At 52.8% G+C, this 18,639-nt stretch overlaps 1 protein-coding gene across 2 annotated transcripts in view; it reads left to right on the top strand.

Annotated features, from left to right (window-relative positions):
- LOC116939445 (serine/threonine-protein kinase MRCK alpha-like) overlaps positions 1 to 11,179 on the top strand; it is an 82,530-nt gene extending 71,351 nt beyond the window's left edge. For both annotated transcript variants that reach the window (XM_032947803.2, XM_032947802.2), the window contains 12 exons: positions 5 to 86; positions 377 to 593; positions 1,304 to 1,366; positions 2,083 to 2,483; positions 3,264 to 3,501; positions 3,848 to 3,945; positions 4,291 to 4,375; positions 4,771 to 4,888; positions 5,584 to 5,704; positions 6,231 to 6,348; positions 7,077 to 7,282; positions 7,772 to 11,179. In XM_032947803.2, the coding sequence (XP_032803694.1) occupies positions 5 to 86; positions 377 to 593; positions 1,304 to 1,366; positions 2,083 to 2,483; positions 3,264 to 3,501; positions 3,848 to 3,945; positions 4,291 to 4,375; positions 4,771 to 4,888; positions 5,584 to 5,704; positions 6,231 to 6,348; positions 7,077 to 7,282; positions 7,772 to 7,924 (1,900 nt within the window). In that variant the 3' untranslated portion in view covers positions 7,925 to 11,179. The remainder of the gene's footprint in view (positions 1 to 4; positions 87 to 376; positions 594 to 1,303; positions 1,367 to 2,082; positions 2,484 to 3,263; positions 3,502 to 3,847; positions 3,946 to 4,290; positions 4,376 to 4,770; positions 4,889 to 5,583; positions 5,705 to 6,230; positions 6,349 to 7,076; positions 7,283 to 7,771) is intronic.
- Positions 11,180 to 18,639: the final 7,460 nt, after the last annotated feature.

The following is an 18,639-nucleotide window of genomic DNA, read 5'->3' as shown; positions in this document are numbered from 1 at the left end:
GCAGGGATGAGGAATTTTCTGTGAGTTCGGTCCTCGCCTCTGACGTGATCCACGCCAACCGTAAGGACGTGCCCTCCATCTTCAGGGTGAGTCGTACAGCTACGGCCGAGCTCCTGCCACCACACGCCAATCGAGCTGCAGAAACCCCAGAATTCACAGCGACACCAACCGGCTTCATCTCAGGATCACAGAAAATGCATGGAACTCAACAGGTTCCAGATTTTAATCGCAGGCGGTGTCACGGTGTTAAAAAAAAAAAACTCCTATCGCACGTTACTCTGCACGCACGCATCGCATGCATCGCATGCATCGCACGCACCAATTATACACACCAATTATACGCACCAATCTCACACACCAACCGCATGCACTGCAGGTGACGGCGACGCAGCTGACGACACCCCGTACGAGGTTATCGACGCTGATCCTCGCGGACACCGAGACAGAGAAGGAGCGCTGGGTGGGCGTGCTGAGCGAGCTGCAGAGGCTGCTCAAGCGCAACAAGCTCAAGGATCGCGCCGTGTACCAGGCGCGCGAGGCCTTTGAGAGCGGCCTGCCCTACATCAAGACCACCCTGTCCGCCGCCGTCATCGGTGAGAGTGGGCATGGACACGGAGCTGGCCTCCACAATGGGAGCTTGCGCTCAGCGAGCCATTGGAAAGAGTGCATGCTCACCGCCGTGCGTTGGTTTGTCAATTGACGGTCGTGCGCGTGTCTGTGTGTGTGCAGATATTAAATTGGGTGTGTACGAATATGGAGTGGTAGTGTAGTGGTTAGCATGCTGCGTCGTGAACCCGGCGACCCGCGTTTGATTCCCGCTCATGGGCCAACACCAGCGACGGTTATCTGAACCGGTCCTGGGCCTTCCCTAGGTCGACTCGGCCTCAAATGAGTATCTGGTGTAGTGTGTAAACATCTGGGCAGCCACTGGGGAGATGAAGGTAGCCAGGCGTGGTACTGCCCACCCACCCCATCGTGTGCCGTTCCAGCCTTCGTAGGTGCTCGCCGATAGCATTTGCCTCAGCAATTTGTTACAGCGATACGGGGGGGGATGTTTGTCTTTGTGCAAATATCGTAACTGGTCTTGAGCTTCCACAATTCGGCCTTAAATGAGTACCTGGTGCAGTGTCCTTAATACAAGCACTGGGGAGATAAAGCATGGCCTGGGTGAGATGCTGGCCACATCACCACCCCCTCCAGTAGTATTCCTTGATACGTGCTCGCTAACAGCACTTGCCATAAGAGCCTGCATGGCGAAATACGGGATCCTTCTATTTGTGTGTGTGTGTGTGCGCGCGTGCAGACCATGATAGAATAGCACTTGGAGCGGAAGATGGGTTTTATGTGCTCGAAGTCACCAATGATGGTAAGTGTGCACAACCCTTGTATATAATGCCTCATCAGAAAATGCCACTGCTTTTATTTTTCGATTCAAAGCTTTCGTGACTGCAGGGATTCATATTCTTGGTTCTTTCGGTAAAGTCGCGTAGAAAGAACCAAGAATACCACTGCTTTTGTCATCACCACCTTATAGAAGGAACACATTTCATCGCCATTCACTTTAGCAGTTCCCGCACTGGTTACGAACGTGTGCACGGAAGCCTTTTGAGAGGTGGGTTCTATCAGGGCCCGCCCCTAACCATTATTTTGTTCATTTCCCACAATTCACCATGACTTTATACATTTTGTAGCTATACATATAGCAGGCTATGATTTCGATTTATTGACCTTCTTGGAATCCTGCACTAAATACGTACATTTCCACATAATCGAGCACTGTCGCATCTTGTTTACCACTTCACGAGTCACATCTGAATTTGTTCAATATACCATAAACGATCCTGGGCCACGGGTTTTTGTAATCCCGTTTGTATTGTCTCGTTTTTTTCCCCCATATTTTTTTATGTTAAACGTAACACTGGCATGTCATTCACATACAGCTGGCATGATTAATCGATGTGAATCATTAGCGAGAGAAGCCATATTTTAATCATCTGATTCGTCCAATATCGGTTCGTCTCTCACCTGCCACTGGGTGGCGATCTCTAAACACAAAGGCGTTCATGCGGCGTGCGTCCACAGTGATCGTGCGCGTGGACGACTGCAAAAAGGTGACGCAGATCGAGCTGATCCCGGAGGCGCAGTTGGTGGCCGTGATCACCGGCCGCAACCGTCAGCTGCGCCTCTACCTGTGGAAGGCGCTCGAGGGCATGGAGCATGAGCCCTACAAGGTGCCCGAGGCCAAGAACTGCCAGGCGATAGCGGCAGGGCGTCCCAGCGGGCTCAGCGCCGCCGGCTCGGCCCTCCTCTGCCTGGCCATGAAGCGCCAGCTGGTGTGCTACGAGCTGATGGGCGGTGCTGCGCGCACGCGCCACCGCCGGATTCGCGAGTACCAGCTGCCCAACGTGGCGCAGTGGCTCGCGGTGCTGTCGGAGGGCATCTGCGTCGGATACCAGTCCGGATTCGCCATCTACGCCACCGGGGTAACGGGCACACACACGCCCTGCGGCGGTTTCACTGTTCCGTGCTTTGGCCATGCTGACGTTAGTGATTATATCGCATCCTTGATGATCAGTGCCATGGAGTATCCTAACTTTTGATCCGCAGAGCGCTTGGTCGTCTGTTAGGCCATGGGAAATCGCCAGTGGGACTGTTGAAGATATAATTTTTTTTCAAAAACAGCAAATTTGTTTACTGCTGGTCATCGATGACAATTTGTCGAGAGTTTAGAGTGGTTCCTTGGCTCCAGAAAAGTTAGGAACCACTGGTATAGATAATGAGACACCTTAACGTGATCTTTGACATTGGGAATTATATAATAATGTTATATTGTGTTACTTATACAGTTATACACTAATGTATGTACGTATATTGAATATTCTGCTGGTTTCTTTTTCAAGTCTTAATCAGTTGCTGGGCACGCAAGAATTCACCCACTCCATGACTTTATGAATTACGGCATGGTTCCGGGTCACAATTCCTTCCATGAAATGTATTCTCAGTTGTACATGTGGTTCATAACATAATCTATTATGACTAGAAAACGTCCATGAACGAAAAACACAATTTAATGCGCATGTTGTGAGCTTAGCAGTCAAATTTAGCAAGTCAGAGAATTAATCCTTGCCTGTACGTCACTTTCAAATACCACGGCCGTTTCCAACAACCAACAGATTTACACTGCATTGTACAGATTGTTTCCTGTATTTCTGACTTTGCCTCGTGCATTGTGCCCATGTCTTATTGCCGTGTTACTGGCGCAGGCCGGAGAGGAGGGGTCGGGCCACTGCCTGGTGCAGGCTGAGGACCCCTCGCTGAGCTTCCTGGCGGCGGGCGGTGGCGCTCCAGCAGACGCTCTGTGCTGCGTGGAGATCGTGGGCGGACCCGGCCCGGCACGCGAGTACCTGCTGTGCTTCTCCTGTGTGGGCATCTACGTGGACCGGCAGGGCCGCCGCTCGCGCCAGCAGGAACTCATGTGGCCAGCACCTCCCACTGCGTGCTGTAAGTCGCCACGGTGGCGAGATGTTAACTACCTCGCCTGGTATGCAGGAGGGCATGGGTTCGATCCCGACCCTGACCCACCTGTATTATTTTTTTTCTCTACGGCTCCAATTTTTCCCTCCACATTTAGTAACATGCTTTTGGAGGATTTGGCTGCTATACATTATTTCGCATGATAAGCCACTTCATTGAGGTATCATTTGTCACCAGGTCGCTTCTGAAAAAGGGCGGTATAGCTCTGTGGTAAGATAAAAAAATAGTTGAGTTAACCTATTAGCCCCATTGGCACCTGTTTCGTTGCTGCCTAACTGCGTCGGTGTTGACTTTGTTTTGCCTCATGTCGCAGGTTACAACCCTCCGTACCTGTCGGTGTACAGTGAGAACACAGTCGACATATTCAACATCATCACCATGGAGTGGATACAGACACTGCCGTTGAAAAAGGTGCCGCTCGCTGTTTTACTATGTTGATAAATTAGCAAATCGCTGTCCCTCCTAGTTAATTGAAAAGTTCATTGGCAGTCCTTATTTCATAATAATGACAACCTGGCCTAATTTGCACAGGATCTTTTTACTTAATAATTTTGAACTATTAGTCGCCGTAAGATTTTTTTCATGGGTCATTTCCGACTGTTTTAGAGATTGACACCACCGACCGGCTCTTTAGCATCGTCTACATGGAGGACTGGAGCTTTCAGGCATCCTCCGAGGTTTGTCGAAGCTTTTGTGTTGTGCCCGTCCTGTGAGGACTGACCCTCGGCTTGTGCACTTCTCCTCCCTGTGGTGCAGATAAAGCCACTGAACCCCCAGGGCACCCTGAACCTCCTCCCCTCCGAGCCCGTGCGTCTCATCTACTTTCAAAACAAGCAAGCAGGTAGGAGAAGGGGGGGCGAGGACCGAACTCACAGAAAATTCCCCATCCCTGCATTCCGTGCACACACAAACACAAAATAGTTTACGCGTACGTTTAGATGTGCAATGCTGAAAGAGTCGACTGACAGATCGGCAGACATTTACCACTACTCATCCCTACTTGTGCAATGTAAAAATTATTTTAACAAAAAAATAGGTGCAATGCTCTTGCATAGACATCGCCGGAAACTTCGCACGGCTGCCACGTTTCCCATCGCGGTGCCCGTGTTGGAGTCGTCGCCTCGAGTAAGTCCGGCTTGACCGTTTAAGCTGCGACAGCGACGGGAGCGCGTACACCTCGCAAACGGCGACGGGGAATGATGCGCGCGTGCGTGCGTGCGATGCGTACCTCCACAGAGGGCGAGGACCTGCATGTGCCTGAGACGTCGGACAACAGCCGGAAGCAGCTGATCCGCATGCGCAGCCGGAGGCACTTCTCCTACCGCGTGCCGGACGACGAGAAGATCTCCTTGAGGTGCCCGCCTGCCATGTGTTTGCGCATGTTTTTTTTCCGATTCTCCAGACTTTTTAGGTTTAATCTTGATTTTTAAGCTTTCGTGACTGCAGGAATCCATACTCTTTGGTTCTTTCGGTAAAGTCACGTAGGTAGAAAATAAAATAAATCACGACGTTTCGATCACAACACAAGCGGTCGTCCTCAGGCAGAAAAAATATAATCCAGCAGTGGAACTGCAGAACTAGGTTTAATCGCTTAACTCATTCTGTGATCCGATTAGATTTGCAGTTTTGTGTCATGATTCAATGGACGCTTTGGTTTATTCCTCATGCCTTGTTAATACTTAAAAAATATATAATGGTGTGAAACTTTTGGATCCAGTGTGTTCTCAATGTTAAGGGTATGTGACTTTAAAAGCAATTCATTTTTGCGCTTGATTCAATATATTCATCATAAGCTTAAGACTCGATTTCAATGTAACGACTTTTACAGTCTGATTAATGTTTGCTGCGTTACACCAACAGCAGAATGAATGGTGTGCCACGTGCATTATCTGCCGATTGCTTTGGCACAGACTAGCCATGATCCCACTCGCATGCTCGTTTGGAGAGTATTGCCCTAGTAAGCAATTCGCTTACGACTTGCAAACTGGTTGAGAGAGAACATCCTGTGCTGACCCGCATCATTCCCCCCCTCTCACTTGTGCCTTGCAGGGAGATGATTATACGGGACCCAGAGCTGCGCTCCAAGCTCATCTCCGGTCCCACCAACTTCAACCACGTGGCGCACATGGGCCCCGGCGACGGCATGCAGATGCTCATGGACCTGCCCGTGGTGAGATTGGCGTGCCGCGTCAGTGGCGCAGCAACGCCGTCTGTTGCAAATCGTCGCTTCCAGACCTGCGGTGGCGCACTCCTTTCGTAGCACAGCACTTCGGAGGCAGAGTTTGGGAGGGTTGTGTACATTCCGTCGCGCGCAGCGACTCCCGGTCCCACAGATTCTGGGGGAATTACAGCAGTTCGGTTCATCACCCATGCTTGTGGATTTCGAGTTATTTAGCCCATATGCATGGTGGGTTTCCTCCTACGTGCAAAAGACTCTTTTAAGAAAAGGATATTAGACAATCATCCCGAAGCATGACCCCAATGTTTTAATAAATAATACGCGTTTATCATTTATTTACCATCGGCTCTGATAAAACTCAACTGGGTGAGCAAGTAAAGGGCTTTGCAGGGTCGGGGAGGACAGGGCGGTCGGTACGCTGAGGCGGTCTCCCCCCCGCTCGCGCCGGCACGGCCTGCCTCGTGCATCGACGCTCATCCTGCCGCCGCCGCTGCTGCCGTTGTCGTCATTGTTGCAGCGCTCGTCGACGATCCACGAGGAGCACCCGCAGGAGCGACCCCGCCCCGCCATCTCGGGCTCCTCCAGCATGGCAGCCATGCCGCGGCACTCGCACGCCGGCCTCTCCACCAGCCCCAGTGAGTGCTTGCCGTCCCACCACGCCTCCCGACTAAAACTCAACAGGTGTACTGCCCAATGAGCTATATAGTTATTTTTAAGAAGTGACCTGGCCACATATGATAGCTCAGCAAAGTGGCTTATTGCTTGGAAGTTTATTACCAGGCAAATACTCTTAAACGCACGTTTCTAAGTGTGGAGGGGAAAAAAAAACGGAGGACCTGGACAAAATCCACGTAACCACGGGGAGAAAGACACACAAACTCTAAATATACAGGCGTCTGGGTCGGGATCGAACCCACAATCACCTGTATACCAGGCGAGGTAGTTAATGTCTCGCCACCGTGACTAAAGGCCAGATCCTCGCACAGGCCGCACGTGTGAAGCACTGACGCAGCAGGGTTTGACCCAAACCGATGGATCCGATTGAGAAGCCGTGACGCGGTGGCGTACCTCTAGACACGTGTGTTGGGTTTACGGTTCTCGTGAAATGTTATTAATCCTGGCGATGCCGAGTACCCAGCACTTGAGATCTGAGTTCAAATGTGGGCTACGGCCAAGAGAATGGTGTTTTTCTGGTGGTATTGTTGTGTGTATGTACATATATGGTTGTGCGTGTGTGCTTTTTTTGAGTTTGATGTGGGCATGTGCCTGTACTCGTGTTCATGTGCATCTGTAGTTGTGCATACGTACAGGATTGTAATTGCGTCTGTGCGCGTGGTTGCTCGTGGCTGCACTCGTGTTTCAGGCTCGCTGGCCCAGAACGGCAGCGCAGGGCGGAGGGAGGCGGGCGGCGCAACAGGCGGTGCCGGCCTGGGCAGTTCCGGTAGTGGGGGCTCCGGCAGCAAGAAGTGGCCCGTGGCGTCGCCTTCGGACGGGTCGCTCTCGTCGGGCGGCCCCGACCAGCACAGCGAGGGCCACGGGCCCCGTGCTGACTCGGAGTTTGAGCGCGAGGTGAGACCCACTGCCCCCTCCCTCCCTCCCTCCCTCCCTCCCATCCCCCCCCCACCTTTGCTTCTGCCCGCCGGCTGTGGGGTCTGCGCCATCTCCGCCGAGGCATTGGGACAAAACCGATTCTGCATTATTGATGGAGGCCGTTTTGCCCAGTCCGCTCACCAACAACGAGTGGAAACGTAAGCTGTTGCTTGTTTTTGCGAATGCGGCCAATTATCCGACCTATCCAGGAGCACGCCAGAAAAGGCAAACATGATGACAGTGTTGTGGGGGTGCTCGTGTTGCGTGTTGTGGGATCATTTGTGTTTGGCTGGCACACAACTGGCAATTTTTCAGGGTATTGTGTGCGTGCACTAACGGTGCATGTGTTGTGCTATGTATCTGCGTGTTTTGTCTTCCTGCCATCCGCCGCCCCCGCCCGTACGGCCCGACGCTCCCACGCGGGACTCGCGCGGTCGCTCGCCCCCTGCTGCCGGCGCCGCGAAACAGGACTCGGACTCTCCACGCCACTCCACGGCCTCCAACAGCTCCAACCTCAGCAGCCCGCCTAGCCCGCTGTCTCCACCGCGCAACCAAGGTGGAGGCAGCAGCGGCGGCGCTGGTGGCGGTGGTTTGGGCGGCCACTCCCCGTGGGACCTTTGAGTCTGGGCACGCGCGACGTCCAACGGTGTTGGTCGCATGCCCGCGCCATTCCTCCTCGATCGCCCCCGATGGTGACGACTGCAACGACGAGGACAAGACGTGGGGGGGGGGGGGGGGGGGGTGTGCCGAAAACCGGTGCTGGGAGTGTTGGGGGGGTGGAGGGGGGTCCCAGCCACGTTTGTCTTTTGCCTGAAGGGAGCCCCGCCAGGTGACCCCGCCCCTCCGCGTGCCCCCCCCCCTCCCCGCAGCCTGCGTGGGAGCGATGGAACGTCGTGTTCCTGTGGGGCCCCGGGGCTGCACGCGCCAGCTGCCCCACACCGCTGCCTGTGAAGGGACCCCGGGCCCACGCACGCACTCACACTCGTTTTCTATTCCTCTCTGTGTTGCTGCCCTCTCCCAACCCGGGGCTCCTGTGCCTGTCTACGGGAGACAAGGGGAGGGGGCAGCTGGGAGTGTTGAAGAGAGTTTCGTTATAAATACCGATAATATAATAACTATAATTACAGTAATTACCGATTTAAAGAAAAAAAATTAAGAAACAAAAAAATTAACTTAAAATTGTCCTGAATTTTGTTCCACTTTCAGAACATGTAGAGTTGTTTAACCCCGAGCCGTTGCTGCTACGTGCGGTCACCCGTCGTATTCAGCGGCTCCAGGAGACTCCAAGCAGGTGGACTTAGGACGTCCCGTGCATATCACGGCTGTCCCGTGTCCACACTGCCTCCGTGATCCGACCACTAAGGCCACGGGCCATTGGCACTGCAGAACCTCTCCTGTGAGAGGCACGAGGGCGCTTGGCAAGCGGCGAAGCTCGGCGCTGCGCCACGCTCGTCCCCCCCCCCCTCCCGCGTCGTCCCTATTGGGAACAGAGCGCCGGCAAACCGGCGCGGGGGGGGGGGCCTTGTACTGTTTGGGTGGGGGTGGGGGGGTTTGTTAAACGTTTTTTCCTGCGACCAGCAATCGCTTTGTGGTGGCTGCCTCTGACAGCATATGCAGTCTCCCGGAGTCTTCTTCACAGCCCCCACTTTTTGCAGCGGGAGGCGCCCGGGGACAAGGGTGGTGGGGTCAAAACCAGCAGCACCGTGGAACTAGAAAACACTACAGCGTTGCGCATTCTTGTCGACCCAACACAACGGCAAACGCGCGTGTCGCGCTTGTTTATTTCTGTAAGATATTTCTGATCACAGACTTGCGCGTGTCTTTTTTTTCACGTGGTTATTTTCGCTGGAAACATGCAGGTGTTTTTTTTCCTTTCACGTTTTTAATATTTTGTCGTCGTTGCCGAAGTGGTGCAGACACAGCAGGGGGGGGGGGGACCGTTACCTCGTGGTGTTGGTGGGGTGCAGAGAGAGATTTTTTTTTTTCGACCGGGAACAGTGCGCTGTGCGCCAGCAACGTGCGGGTTGGTTGCGAAGGGGGGGTCTGTGCCGTGGAGCCAGCGCGCGCACGGGGGATTGTGGACCATGTCAAGGTTGCAAAAAGTGATTCCTAAGTTCGCCTGCTCGGCGTTCAGAGCACCCGTCTACTACTGTTTTTAGCCGTCGCCAGAACAGAAGCTGCTCCAATGTTATTACCTATCGCCCGTTGTAGCATTCGTTTTATTTCCCTCACTCTAGACAGTGACCAAGGCATAGTCGAGCTTGCAAAGGGGGGGGGGGGGCTGTGGTAGACGCCGATTGAAAAATGCTTTATTTTGAAATTTCAGTGTCGACGGGTGGGTGTGATGAGCGAGTGGAAACATCAACCCTGTGAACTGTGCGCTCTTTCGAGTGTGAGAATATGTACTTGTGTACGCGAGTGTGAGAGTGTGAATACGAGTGCGCGCGCGTTTAAGTGCATGTTTGTTCTTTGCCGTCGTTGGGAATAATTACGGCGGCCAATCAATCAAAAAATTAAGACAAAAATTGTCATCCATGTGTTAGCTTCATCTGGTTTCTGGGTCTCAGGTTATCTGCATACTGTAGATAGATATGTTTTATTTTCTGGCTTGCCAAGCAGTCCTTGTTTTGAGGGGGGGGTGGGGGGGGGTAATGACGTGTTACGCATGTGTGTCCAATATCATCTCTCACCTGCGACTTCCGATTACTTTTTCGGTCCAAACGTGCACTGGCCCAGCTGTATAATCTTCACCACGCTCCCCGTGGGTGCGTCATAGCTCTCCGTGCTGCCCAAGTCGCTGTAAATGTTTCAATTGTTTTGGATGGTGTGCAGATGTGGGTGGCGGTGGGTGGGTGGGGGGGGGTCACCCTCGCGATGTGGGAGAAGGCCTCGCACTCTCGTAACGCGCATTTGTCGTCATGGCAAATCCGCCGCGCGACTGTCTTCGTCACGGGGGCCCCCCCCATGTGGGATCTCGTCGCGTTGCCAAGCCGAGGCCAATTTCACGGTCGCCTCCATCGCCCGGAGCTATGGCATCCACGAGTCGGGCATCGGGCCACACTACAAAACAGCCCTGGGTGGACGTGATATCCCATCGGAAGGAGCCAACCATGTGGCCCCGAAGGCCATTTGCTCACTCTCCACCGAGCAGCTCAATGCACTGCGCCTTTCATCGCAGATGCACCCGAAAGCTCGCTCGTTTGCTCACTCCCTCCTCTTTGCCATAGAGGGCCTGGGCCCCACGAGGCCGCTGAGGGGCCCAGGTGCTCGCCAGTGAGGTCCCATCCCCTGGCTGCTGGGCCCAACACGGTTTTAGGGCGGGGGGGGGGGGAGTGGAGTGGTTGCGTTACATCTTCTGTGGGGCGAGAGGGGTGGGCATGTGAAAGCAGCTGCCACGGGGACTCTGTGGGCAGTGATTTCAGTGCCAGTATTTGTTGCCTTTTTGTAAGCGAATTAATTGACACAAAGTACCCGCAACAGATGACGACACCGTGTTCCCCATGGCTTGCTAGCTTTGTTATTTCGTTTTTGTTTTGCGTCTGTAAGAATGTTGTACAGTTTTGCATGATAACGTGGGTGTATTTTTTTTAACATCAAAGCCACGCGGCATAGAGAAGAACGTTCGCTTGTATTAATGTTCGGAGGAAAAAAAAAATCACACCTTGGTTTTTAAATGAAATTTGCTGTAAGAAATATAAACTTTAAATTGTGCTGGGGCTTTTTTTTTCTTTATTTTGCACACGAATATTTATAGAGGGGTTAGTGCATCGACAGCAGCAGGTTAAGAACACTTCGTAATAATGTTTGACACAAACATGATATCTTATATTAACCAAACCTTAAAACATTGCAAAATAAACATAAAAATCGACGACCCGCGGTGTGTGTGGAGGTCGCTTGTTTGCAAGGAATTGTGAAGCGATGACTGCTTCGCCTCGTGACCAGATCACACGGTGATGGGTTGGGATCGAGTTCACCTGATGAATGGGGTCGCACGATGCCCAGGTAACTTTGTACATGTGTCAGATGCTAATCACGTGTTTAAAAAATGTTTTTTTTTACTTATCCAGGAGATCCACACTTTTTAAGGAGGTTCCTGCATTGGTTTTTATTTTCAGCTTTTATCCAATTAATGTTGAGTGTATGTATTACACAAGTGGGAGGAAACCGGAGCACCCGCAGAAAAACACGCGCAAAGGGGACGACACGCCCTCCCACGTACAGATAGGAACAGCTGGCGATGAGTCCACTTGCCATACTGCCTTTTCGCCGCGAGTCGAGCGAGGTATGGTGCCTTATCGACGCCCACGGGGAAGGGAGTTTCACAACCGGCTTGTGCGGTGATCGACCAACCCTCGCTACCCCCACAGTGCTGGGTTACAAGCCTCGTGCGTAGCCACCGCCTGCCCGTCCCCACGAAAATTGCGTGACACGACTGGTTCGCCCTCTCCCACAGGGGGGCGCTGTGCTACCAACTGGATAAAGTCGGAATTTGGGTCCTTTTGAATTGTGAGGGTCTTTTGTGATCCAGGGGCTAGCTCGAGTGTGCAGGCAGTGCAACTCCGTACCAAGGTCCTAAGTCCACGGGCCGGGGAATGGGGGGAGAGGGGGTAAATTAACAGGGGGCCTTGATTGAAATCCTGGCACCAGGGTCCATGCCTACACCTCTCCGCCACTGCTCGTTCGCGACAAACAACACGTCAGCAGATTGAACAGGAAACGGCAGCATCAGCATCGCGAACAGCAAGCAGCAGCGTCGTCGTCGTCGTCAGCAGCAACAATAGTTGCAGTGGTTCTTAACTCCCATCGCCAGCAGCAGCAGTCGCTTCAGTGATACAAGCAGCAGCATGAACGTTTATCACCGGCAGCAGCATCGGCAGCAACAGACCCCCTGCACCCCCATGGGCAGGCGCTCGAGTAATGTTATCTGGCTTCAAGACTATTCGGGCGCTCGGCGCTTACATTGGACATTATGGACGACGACCTTTTAGTGCGGGCCCTCCCACTCAACGCGACCGCGTGGGTGGCATGGCACCGGCCGAGTGTTGCTCTTGCGTACGGCGAGAACGGCTCACCCGGTCACGCACCCGGTCTACAATGCCACACCACCCTCATCTCGTTGGCGCAACACGCTGATATTGGACAGGCGAAGCTTCTGGCCTGAAAGTAAACAAAAAAAGCAAATCCGTAGCATGATGCGGGGTTTATAGACCAAATGTTGTTCTGGTGCCCACGCGTGGTTGTCCGAGCTGCGAGCGGCAGGGCGCCCCTGGACGAGGGCGCTTTTGTACAATAAAATCGAATCATCGATCAGCGATGAGCCCCACCCCCCTATACATGGAAAGAAGTAGGCGTGGCGTGGTATGTAGGGGTGTGTCTCTGCCAATACAGGCACTACTCTGCTTACGAACGAGTTAGGTTCCAGAGGTCTACGTAAAGTCGTTTTGTTCGTAAGTCCAAATTTTGGCCTGTCGATTCAAAGCATGTTGTACGCCATGTACACTAAACACGGGAAATGGCTTTAAAAGTTGTATAATCTCCTGTTAGATGCCACTGGTTATTCACGCGCTGAGGGTGAACTTACGACTCTCGGTACGAACAGCTGCAACTGGACATGGACAGGTTTGTTCATATCTCTGAAAGTTCGTAAGTGGAATGTTCGTAAGTCGAGAGTCTGTATATGGATCGAGTAATCCCATTCGCTTGCATTAGTGCCAAACCGCACCTCAACCTGGTCATGGTTGTTGACGTCACTTCTGTCAGCACTAGGATTGAAAAAAATGCCTCTTATCCTACGCTACTCGATCGTAGGCGATGCTTTTTTTTTGCAAGCACCCTCCATAGCACGGCTTAACGTATGCGCATCTCTATGCTATGAAGGGTCATTGCCCGAAACGTCACCTCGTACTATGTCGTGTTTTGTTATGTGCGCCTGTGCACCGCTGTCCATGTTGCACCAGGAAATAATTACTACAATAATAACAAGCCTAGAATGTGCGTCCCGCACGTGACGTCGGTCCACATGAGCCCCCCCCCCCCCCCCGTGGAAATGTACACGAACGCACAAGAAGGTCGTGCACTCCACATGCCGCACCCCCTCCCCTCATTAATAATCATGAGCGGGTGACGTCACTCCACATGCCGCACCCCTCCACAATAACCATGAGGGGGTGACGTCACTCCGAATACCGCACCCCTCCCCAATAACCATTAGCGTCACTCCCTCCACTCATTAATAACGAGCTGAACAATGTTTCTATTGAATATTTCAGATTTACTGCAACTCTAACCAACTCGCTCACCAGCCACGAGCCCCATCACTGAACCCTAACTCTTACCAACTTGCTCACCACCCACTAGCCCCATCACTGAAATCTAACTCTAACCAACTCGCTTACCAGCAACGAGCACTGAACCCTAACTCTAACCAACTCGCTCAGCAGCCACTAACCCCATCACTGAACCCTAACTCTAACCAACTCGCTCACCAGCCACTAGCCCTATAACAGAACCCTAACTTTAACCAACTCGCTCACCAGCCACTGTCACTGACCCCTAACTCTTACCAACTCGCTCACCAGCCACTAGCCCCATCACTGACCCCTAACTCTTACCAACTCGCTCACCACCCACTAGCCCTATAACAGAACCCTAACGTTAACCAACTCGCTCACCAGCCACTATCACTGACCCCTAACTCTTACCAACTCGCTCACCAGCCACTAGCCCCATCACTGACCCCTAACTCTAACCAACTCGCTCACCAGCCACTATCACTGACCCCTAACTCTTACCAACTCGCTCACCAGCGTTCGTTTCACGTTGCGTGGCTCCGCTTCCCGCGTGGGCCGGGTCGCTGGACCACTGCCACAGCGGCGGTGGCCTCTCCGCGCCTCTCTGGACGCGACATCACTGGGCCTCCCCTTTGGGTGATGGAATCAAATCTAAACTGAGTAGCCCCACAACGGTCTACCCCTGTCAACAAGCAGTACCGGAAAGGTCTAAAAGCGGCCGAGTGTGCGCACGTGGTGGTGCTGGCCACCGCCATGCAGGCATTAGTGGGTGCTCGCCAACAGCACAGCCCCCCAACTGTGTGCAGGGCTACACGAGGGATCTTTGTCCAGTGCGTTGATAAGGGCACGTGTGATCATTGTCTTAGTGAGTGTGTGTATGGTAGTGGGGAGCGGTAGTGCAGCGGTTAGCGCGCTGCGCTACGAACTTGGCGACCCGGGTTCGATTCCCGCTTACGGCTAACACCGATGACGATTACGTGAACCGGTCCTGGGCTTCCTCTAGGTCGACTCGGCCTCAAATGACTACCTGGTGCGGTGCGTAAACATCGCCACTGGGGAGACAAAGGCGGTCGGGCGTGGTGCTGGGCACCACGCAGGGAGGGGGGGGGGGGAGAAACTCGCGATCCCACTGCCGTGTTCTGCGTGGCCAAACATTCGAGGACTCGAGGGTGAGACTTGATGGGTACATTGAGAATTAAATACAGGTCCATACGTTACCGTCTATCGGCGTTGGCGTCACACTCCACGGCAGGCGAATTACTCGGTCCACCGAGGGGGGTCGTGAGCAATGCAGAACTCTACGCTGAGCCTGCCCTCCAAGTAAAACTAATCAACCGCACCGTAATTATTGGGGCCTAAATGCTAAGATTCAGAATTTCTGATGTCCAGGTTGTGAACGTGATTCGACCATATGTATGTGCCACATTGCATCTTGACAGGGCTTCTAGAACATCAGAGCGTTACATCAGTCGCACCTTCCTCTATATGGGATTTTTATTCACATTTACGCACGGCAGCATCGACAGCATTTGTTGTGAAAGAGCAACTCCTGAATTCCTCACGTAAATTAAAACGTAAACAAAGACAAAGATGCCCCGTATAGTACTCACACCGTTGTTGTGCCAAGTGCTGCTCGAGGGCAACTTATGAAGGCCGATACAGCACAGCGGATGGGTGGCTAGCACCACGCTCGGCCGCCTTTATCTCCCCTGTGCTAATATTTGCACACCACACCGGGTATTCATTTGAGGCTGAGTCGACCTAGGGGATGCCCAGGACCGGTTCAAATAATCGGCACTGGTGGTGGCCGTGAGCGGGAATCGAACCCGGGTCGCCAAGTTAGTCGCTCAACGCGCTAACCGCTACACTATTTCTCTATATACATAGGTGTATATACAGCCCTGATTACCATCTCGCATTGTGACTTAAAGGGCATTCACACTCGCTCACAATTTCACACAATCTCTCTTTCACACAGCACCTCTCTCTCTCTCTCACACTCCGTCTCGTACCCACCTCCCCACCCGCACAAAATGTCACACCGCGCACCCTCTCTCCCTCTACAAAGACAAAGATCACCCGCATGGCCTTAACAGACTGTTGGGGCAGGTGCTGTTCGCGAGCACCTTTAAAGTGCCGTCACGGTACACGAAGGGGTGGGTGGGCAGCACCACGCCCGACCGCCTTTGTCTCCCTAGTGGCGATGTTTGCACACCGCACCAGGTACTCATTTGAGGCTGAGTCTATCCAGGGGAGGCCCAGGACCGATTCAGATAATCGTCACTGGTGTTGGCCGTGAGCCCATACCCACCCTCGCCCCCCAACACACTCTCTCACTCTTCCTCACAAACACACACACGCACACTCTCTCTTACACTTACAGGGACGGCAGACAGCGATCGCGATAGGAATAGGAGACGCGGAGAGAGCGGTAGCCATAGACACACGGTGAGACAGGGAGAATGGTAGTAGGTATGGGAGGCAAGGGGAGATAGTCGGGGAGAGGCATGGAGAGGCGCAGAGGAGGAGCGTGGTCACGGCCCCCGATGTCGCGTTTCCCGAGTTGCGCTTCGCCTCTCTTTGTTGTTGTTCGTGCGGCGCGGGTGGGCTGGGGGAGGGGTGCTCGCTGACGCCTTCATCCCCAGCGCATCTCGGAGCGCTGAGTGGTTCCCGGACATGCGCGACCCGGCCGAGTCCGTCGGAGAGCGACGCGATGACGTGTGCAGGCTGCACGGATCACGTGTGCAGGCTGCACAGATCACGTGTGCAGGCTGCACGGATCACGTGTTCACGTGTCCACGTGCGCGCACCGCATGGATCGCATGTCCGCGTGTGCGCACCGCATGGCCAACGCGTCCAAGTGTTCAGATGTGTCAACTGCAGGGAACGCATGTGGGGTGTAATTGACTGGACTGGGTAGGGCTGGAGTGAGGAATGAGTTGGATTGGGCTGGGTCGGGTCGCGGGGAGTTGGAGTTGCCCAAACTCTGCTGATGAGATTCAGAAAGCTCGAAACCGTGAGGTGGCCGCGTGTCTCAAGAGGTATCGAGCAGCCACGGCTGACACCCTGGGGGGGTAAGCAGCGCTGTCACCAATCACTTGCGCACAAAATGCGCGTGGCGCGTGACTAGATTTGGTCCAAATTCCACCACTGCGAGAATTAAACATTTCGGTTTGACTGCGGTGCCAATAAAAAAATAAAAGAACCTTCCTCGCTGTAGCCACGGAACGCGTTTGGGTGCGGGGAGCCCCAGGAGTGTCCCGAGCGTGTCAGCAGCAGAGGTCGCTTCGATTAATCTCAGGAATCGTTCCGTGATTTCTGATTTTTGCCGGCTATGTGATAACGCGCGGCTCACTGCGAGGGGTACGGATGCCCCCCCACCCACCCCCCCATGCAGTGCCGTCTCACGAAAAACGACGACGAGTGATCTTATCTTATGTAGGGTGCTTCAAAAAAATGTGGTAACACTTATATGGGACTATAGTTTTTAATGAAAAAAACATCCATCCCAGAAGAATTCCCTCATCAAGACTCTGCACCATAGAGCCCAATGCATATCCGAGCAGGAACACATAGCCAGTGAACTCAAGCACGTACACCAAGCTCTTAAGGCAAATAGTTATTCCGACTACACAATCCGCAAAGCTATCACTTCAACCATGAAGAAGGACCCTCTTGAGGAGCCTTTAAAAACCATCACTCTACCCTACATTGCGGGGATCACAAAAAGATCTCCAAAATATTGAATAAACACAAGATCCAGGTCCGATTCAACACATTACATAAAATCCGTGATCTGGTTCCGTCTGTAAAAGATGTGATTCCGGACAGACGTCTACAAACTAATTTGCCTCTGTGGTAGTAGTTACATTGGAGAAACCAAACGACATCTCTCGGACCGCATCCGTGAACACAAAGCAGACCTGAAACACGGTAGGACCAACACCTCGGCCGTGGCAGATCACTGCTATTATTCAGTAGGCTCACATGACATTGACTTCTCCAAGACAGAGGTTCTTTGCAAGCCATCTGGCTGCCATGAGAGATTCGTTCATGAGGCTATCCAGTTATACAAACAGACAATTTCAACCGAGAAGATGGATTTTGGCTTAGCAATCATTGGAAGGATTTGATAAACCATTTCGGGTCTTAAATGATTGTTCACGCTTACGGTGGCTTTCAGACCGCATCCATTATTTTCGTCTCCCCCTCCTCTTTTCCGAACACTCGTCCATCTGAATAAACTGCCAAATCGCTCTCCGTGGTGCTAACGTAAAAAACCGCCATTTTTTCAAATCTTCTTACTGTGGTTTTCACACCTAATGATAATTGCTTGTGTTGCAGTCGAAACGTCGTGATAATTTTATTGTTTTATATATTTTTTATTATTTTATTGTTTCTCTTCTCCGTGACTTTACCGAAAGAACCAAGAATATAGCTTCGAAGTGTCAAAGAGTCTCCCACTTGTTCGCCATCGTTGTCAACGCGTGCCTGGAATTTTCTCCAAGTGCTCCCCAGAGCCCGGAGGCACATTTCTTTCGGCATTGTTGCAATATCTCAGAAGCGTTGACATTTTTTTAAAGCACCCTGCATTTAAACAGCGCCTTCAGACAAGGCGCTTTACAGGAGTTGAGTGGTACAATGAGGGTAGCTATAAAGTGATGCGGTGAATAGGGATGGTGGTATGGGGAGAGGGAGGATTAGTGGGTGCGGGAATTCCGGTAGGTCCATAGGGATGGAAGGGAAGGATGGGGCCAGGGAGAAGACGTGGGGGTCTTGAGGGAGCAGCGGCAACTCGACAGGGGGAGGGTGCTCCTCGCTTCACGTGTAGGGGAAGTTTGTTCCAATGCAAGGTGGGGCAAGTCGGGAAAGGGAGCGTCAACGGAGATTGTGCACAAGGAGAGGGTTCGGGGGTCCGGTGTAGAGTCGGAGCGATTGAGAGCGGAGCGGGTGTTTGTGGGGGGGGGGGGGGTTGGCACAATGCTGTAAAACGTCCCGTGCAGAAGGCCTCGAGGCGAAAATGTTATTAAATCTGATGTAAGT

The sequence above is a fragment of the Petromyzon marinus genome, chromosome 6 (genome assembly GCF_048934315.1).
Source record: "Petromyzon marinus isolate PM22_M1 ecotype Great Lakes invasive population chromosome 6, UKy_Petmar_22M1.pri1.0, whole genome shotgun sequence".
In the NCBI taxonomy this organism is placed as follows: domain Eukaryota; kingdom Metazoa; phylum Chordata; class Hyperoartia; order Petromyzontiformes; family Petromyzontidae; genus Petromyzon; species Petromyzon marinus.
The sequence above is the reverse complement of the archived record's forward strand: the minus strand, read 5'-3'. Positions and strand labels throughout refer to the sequence as shown.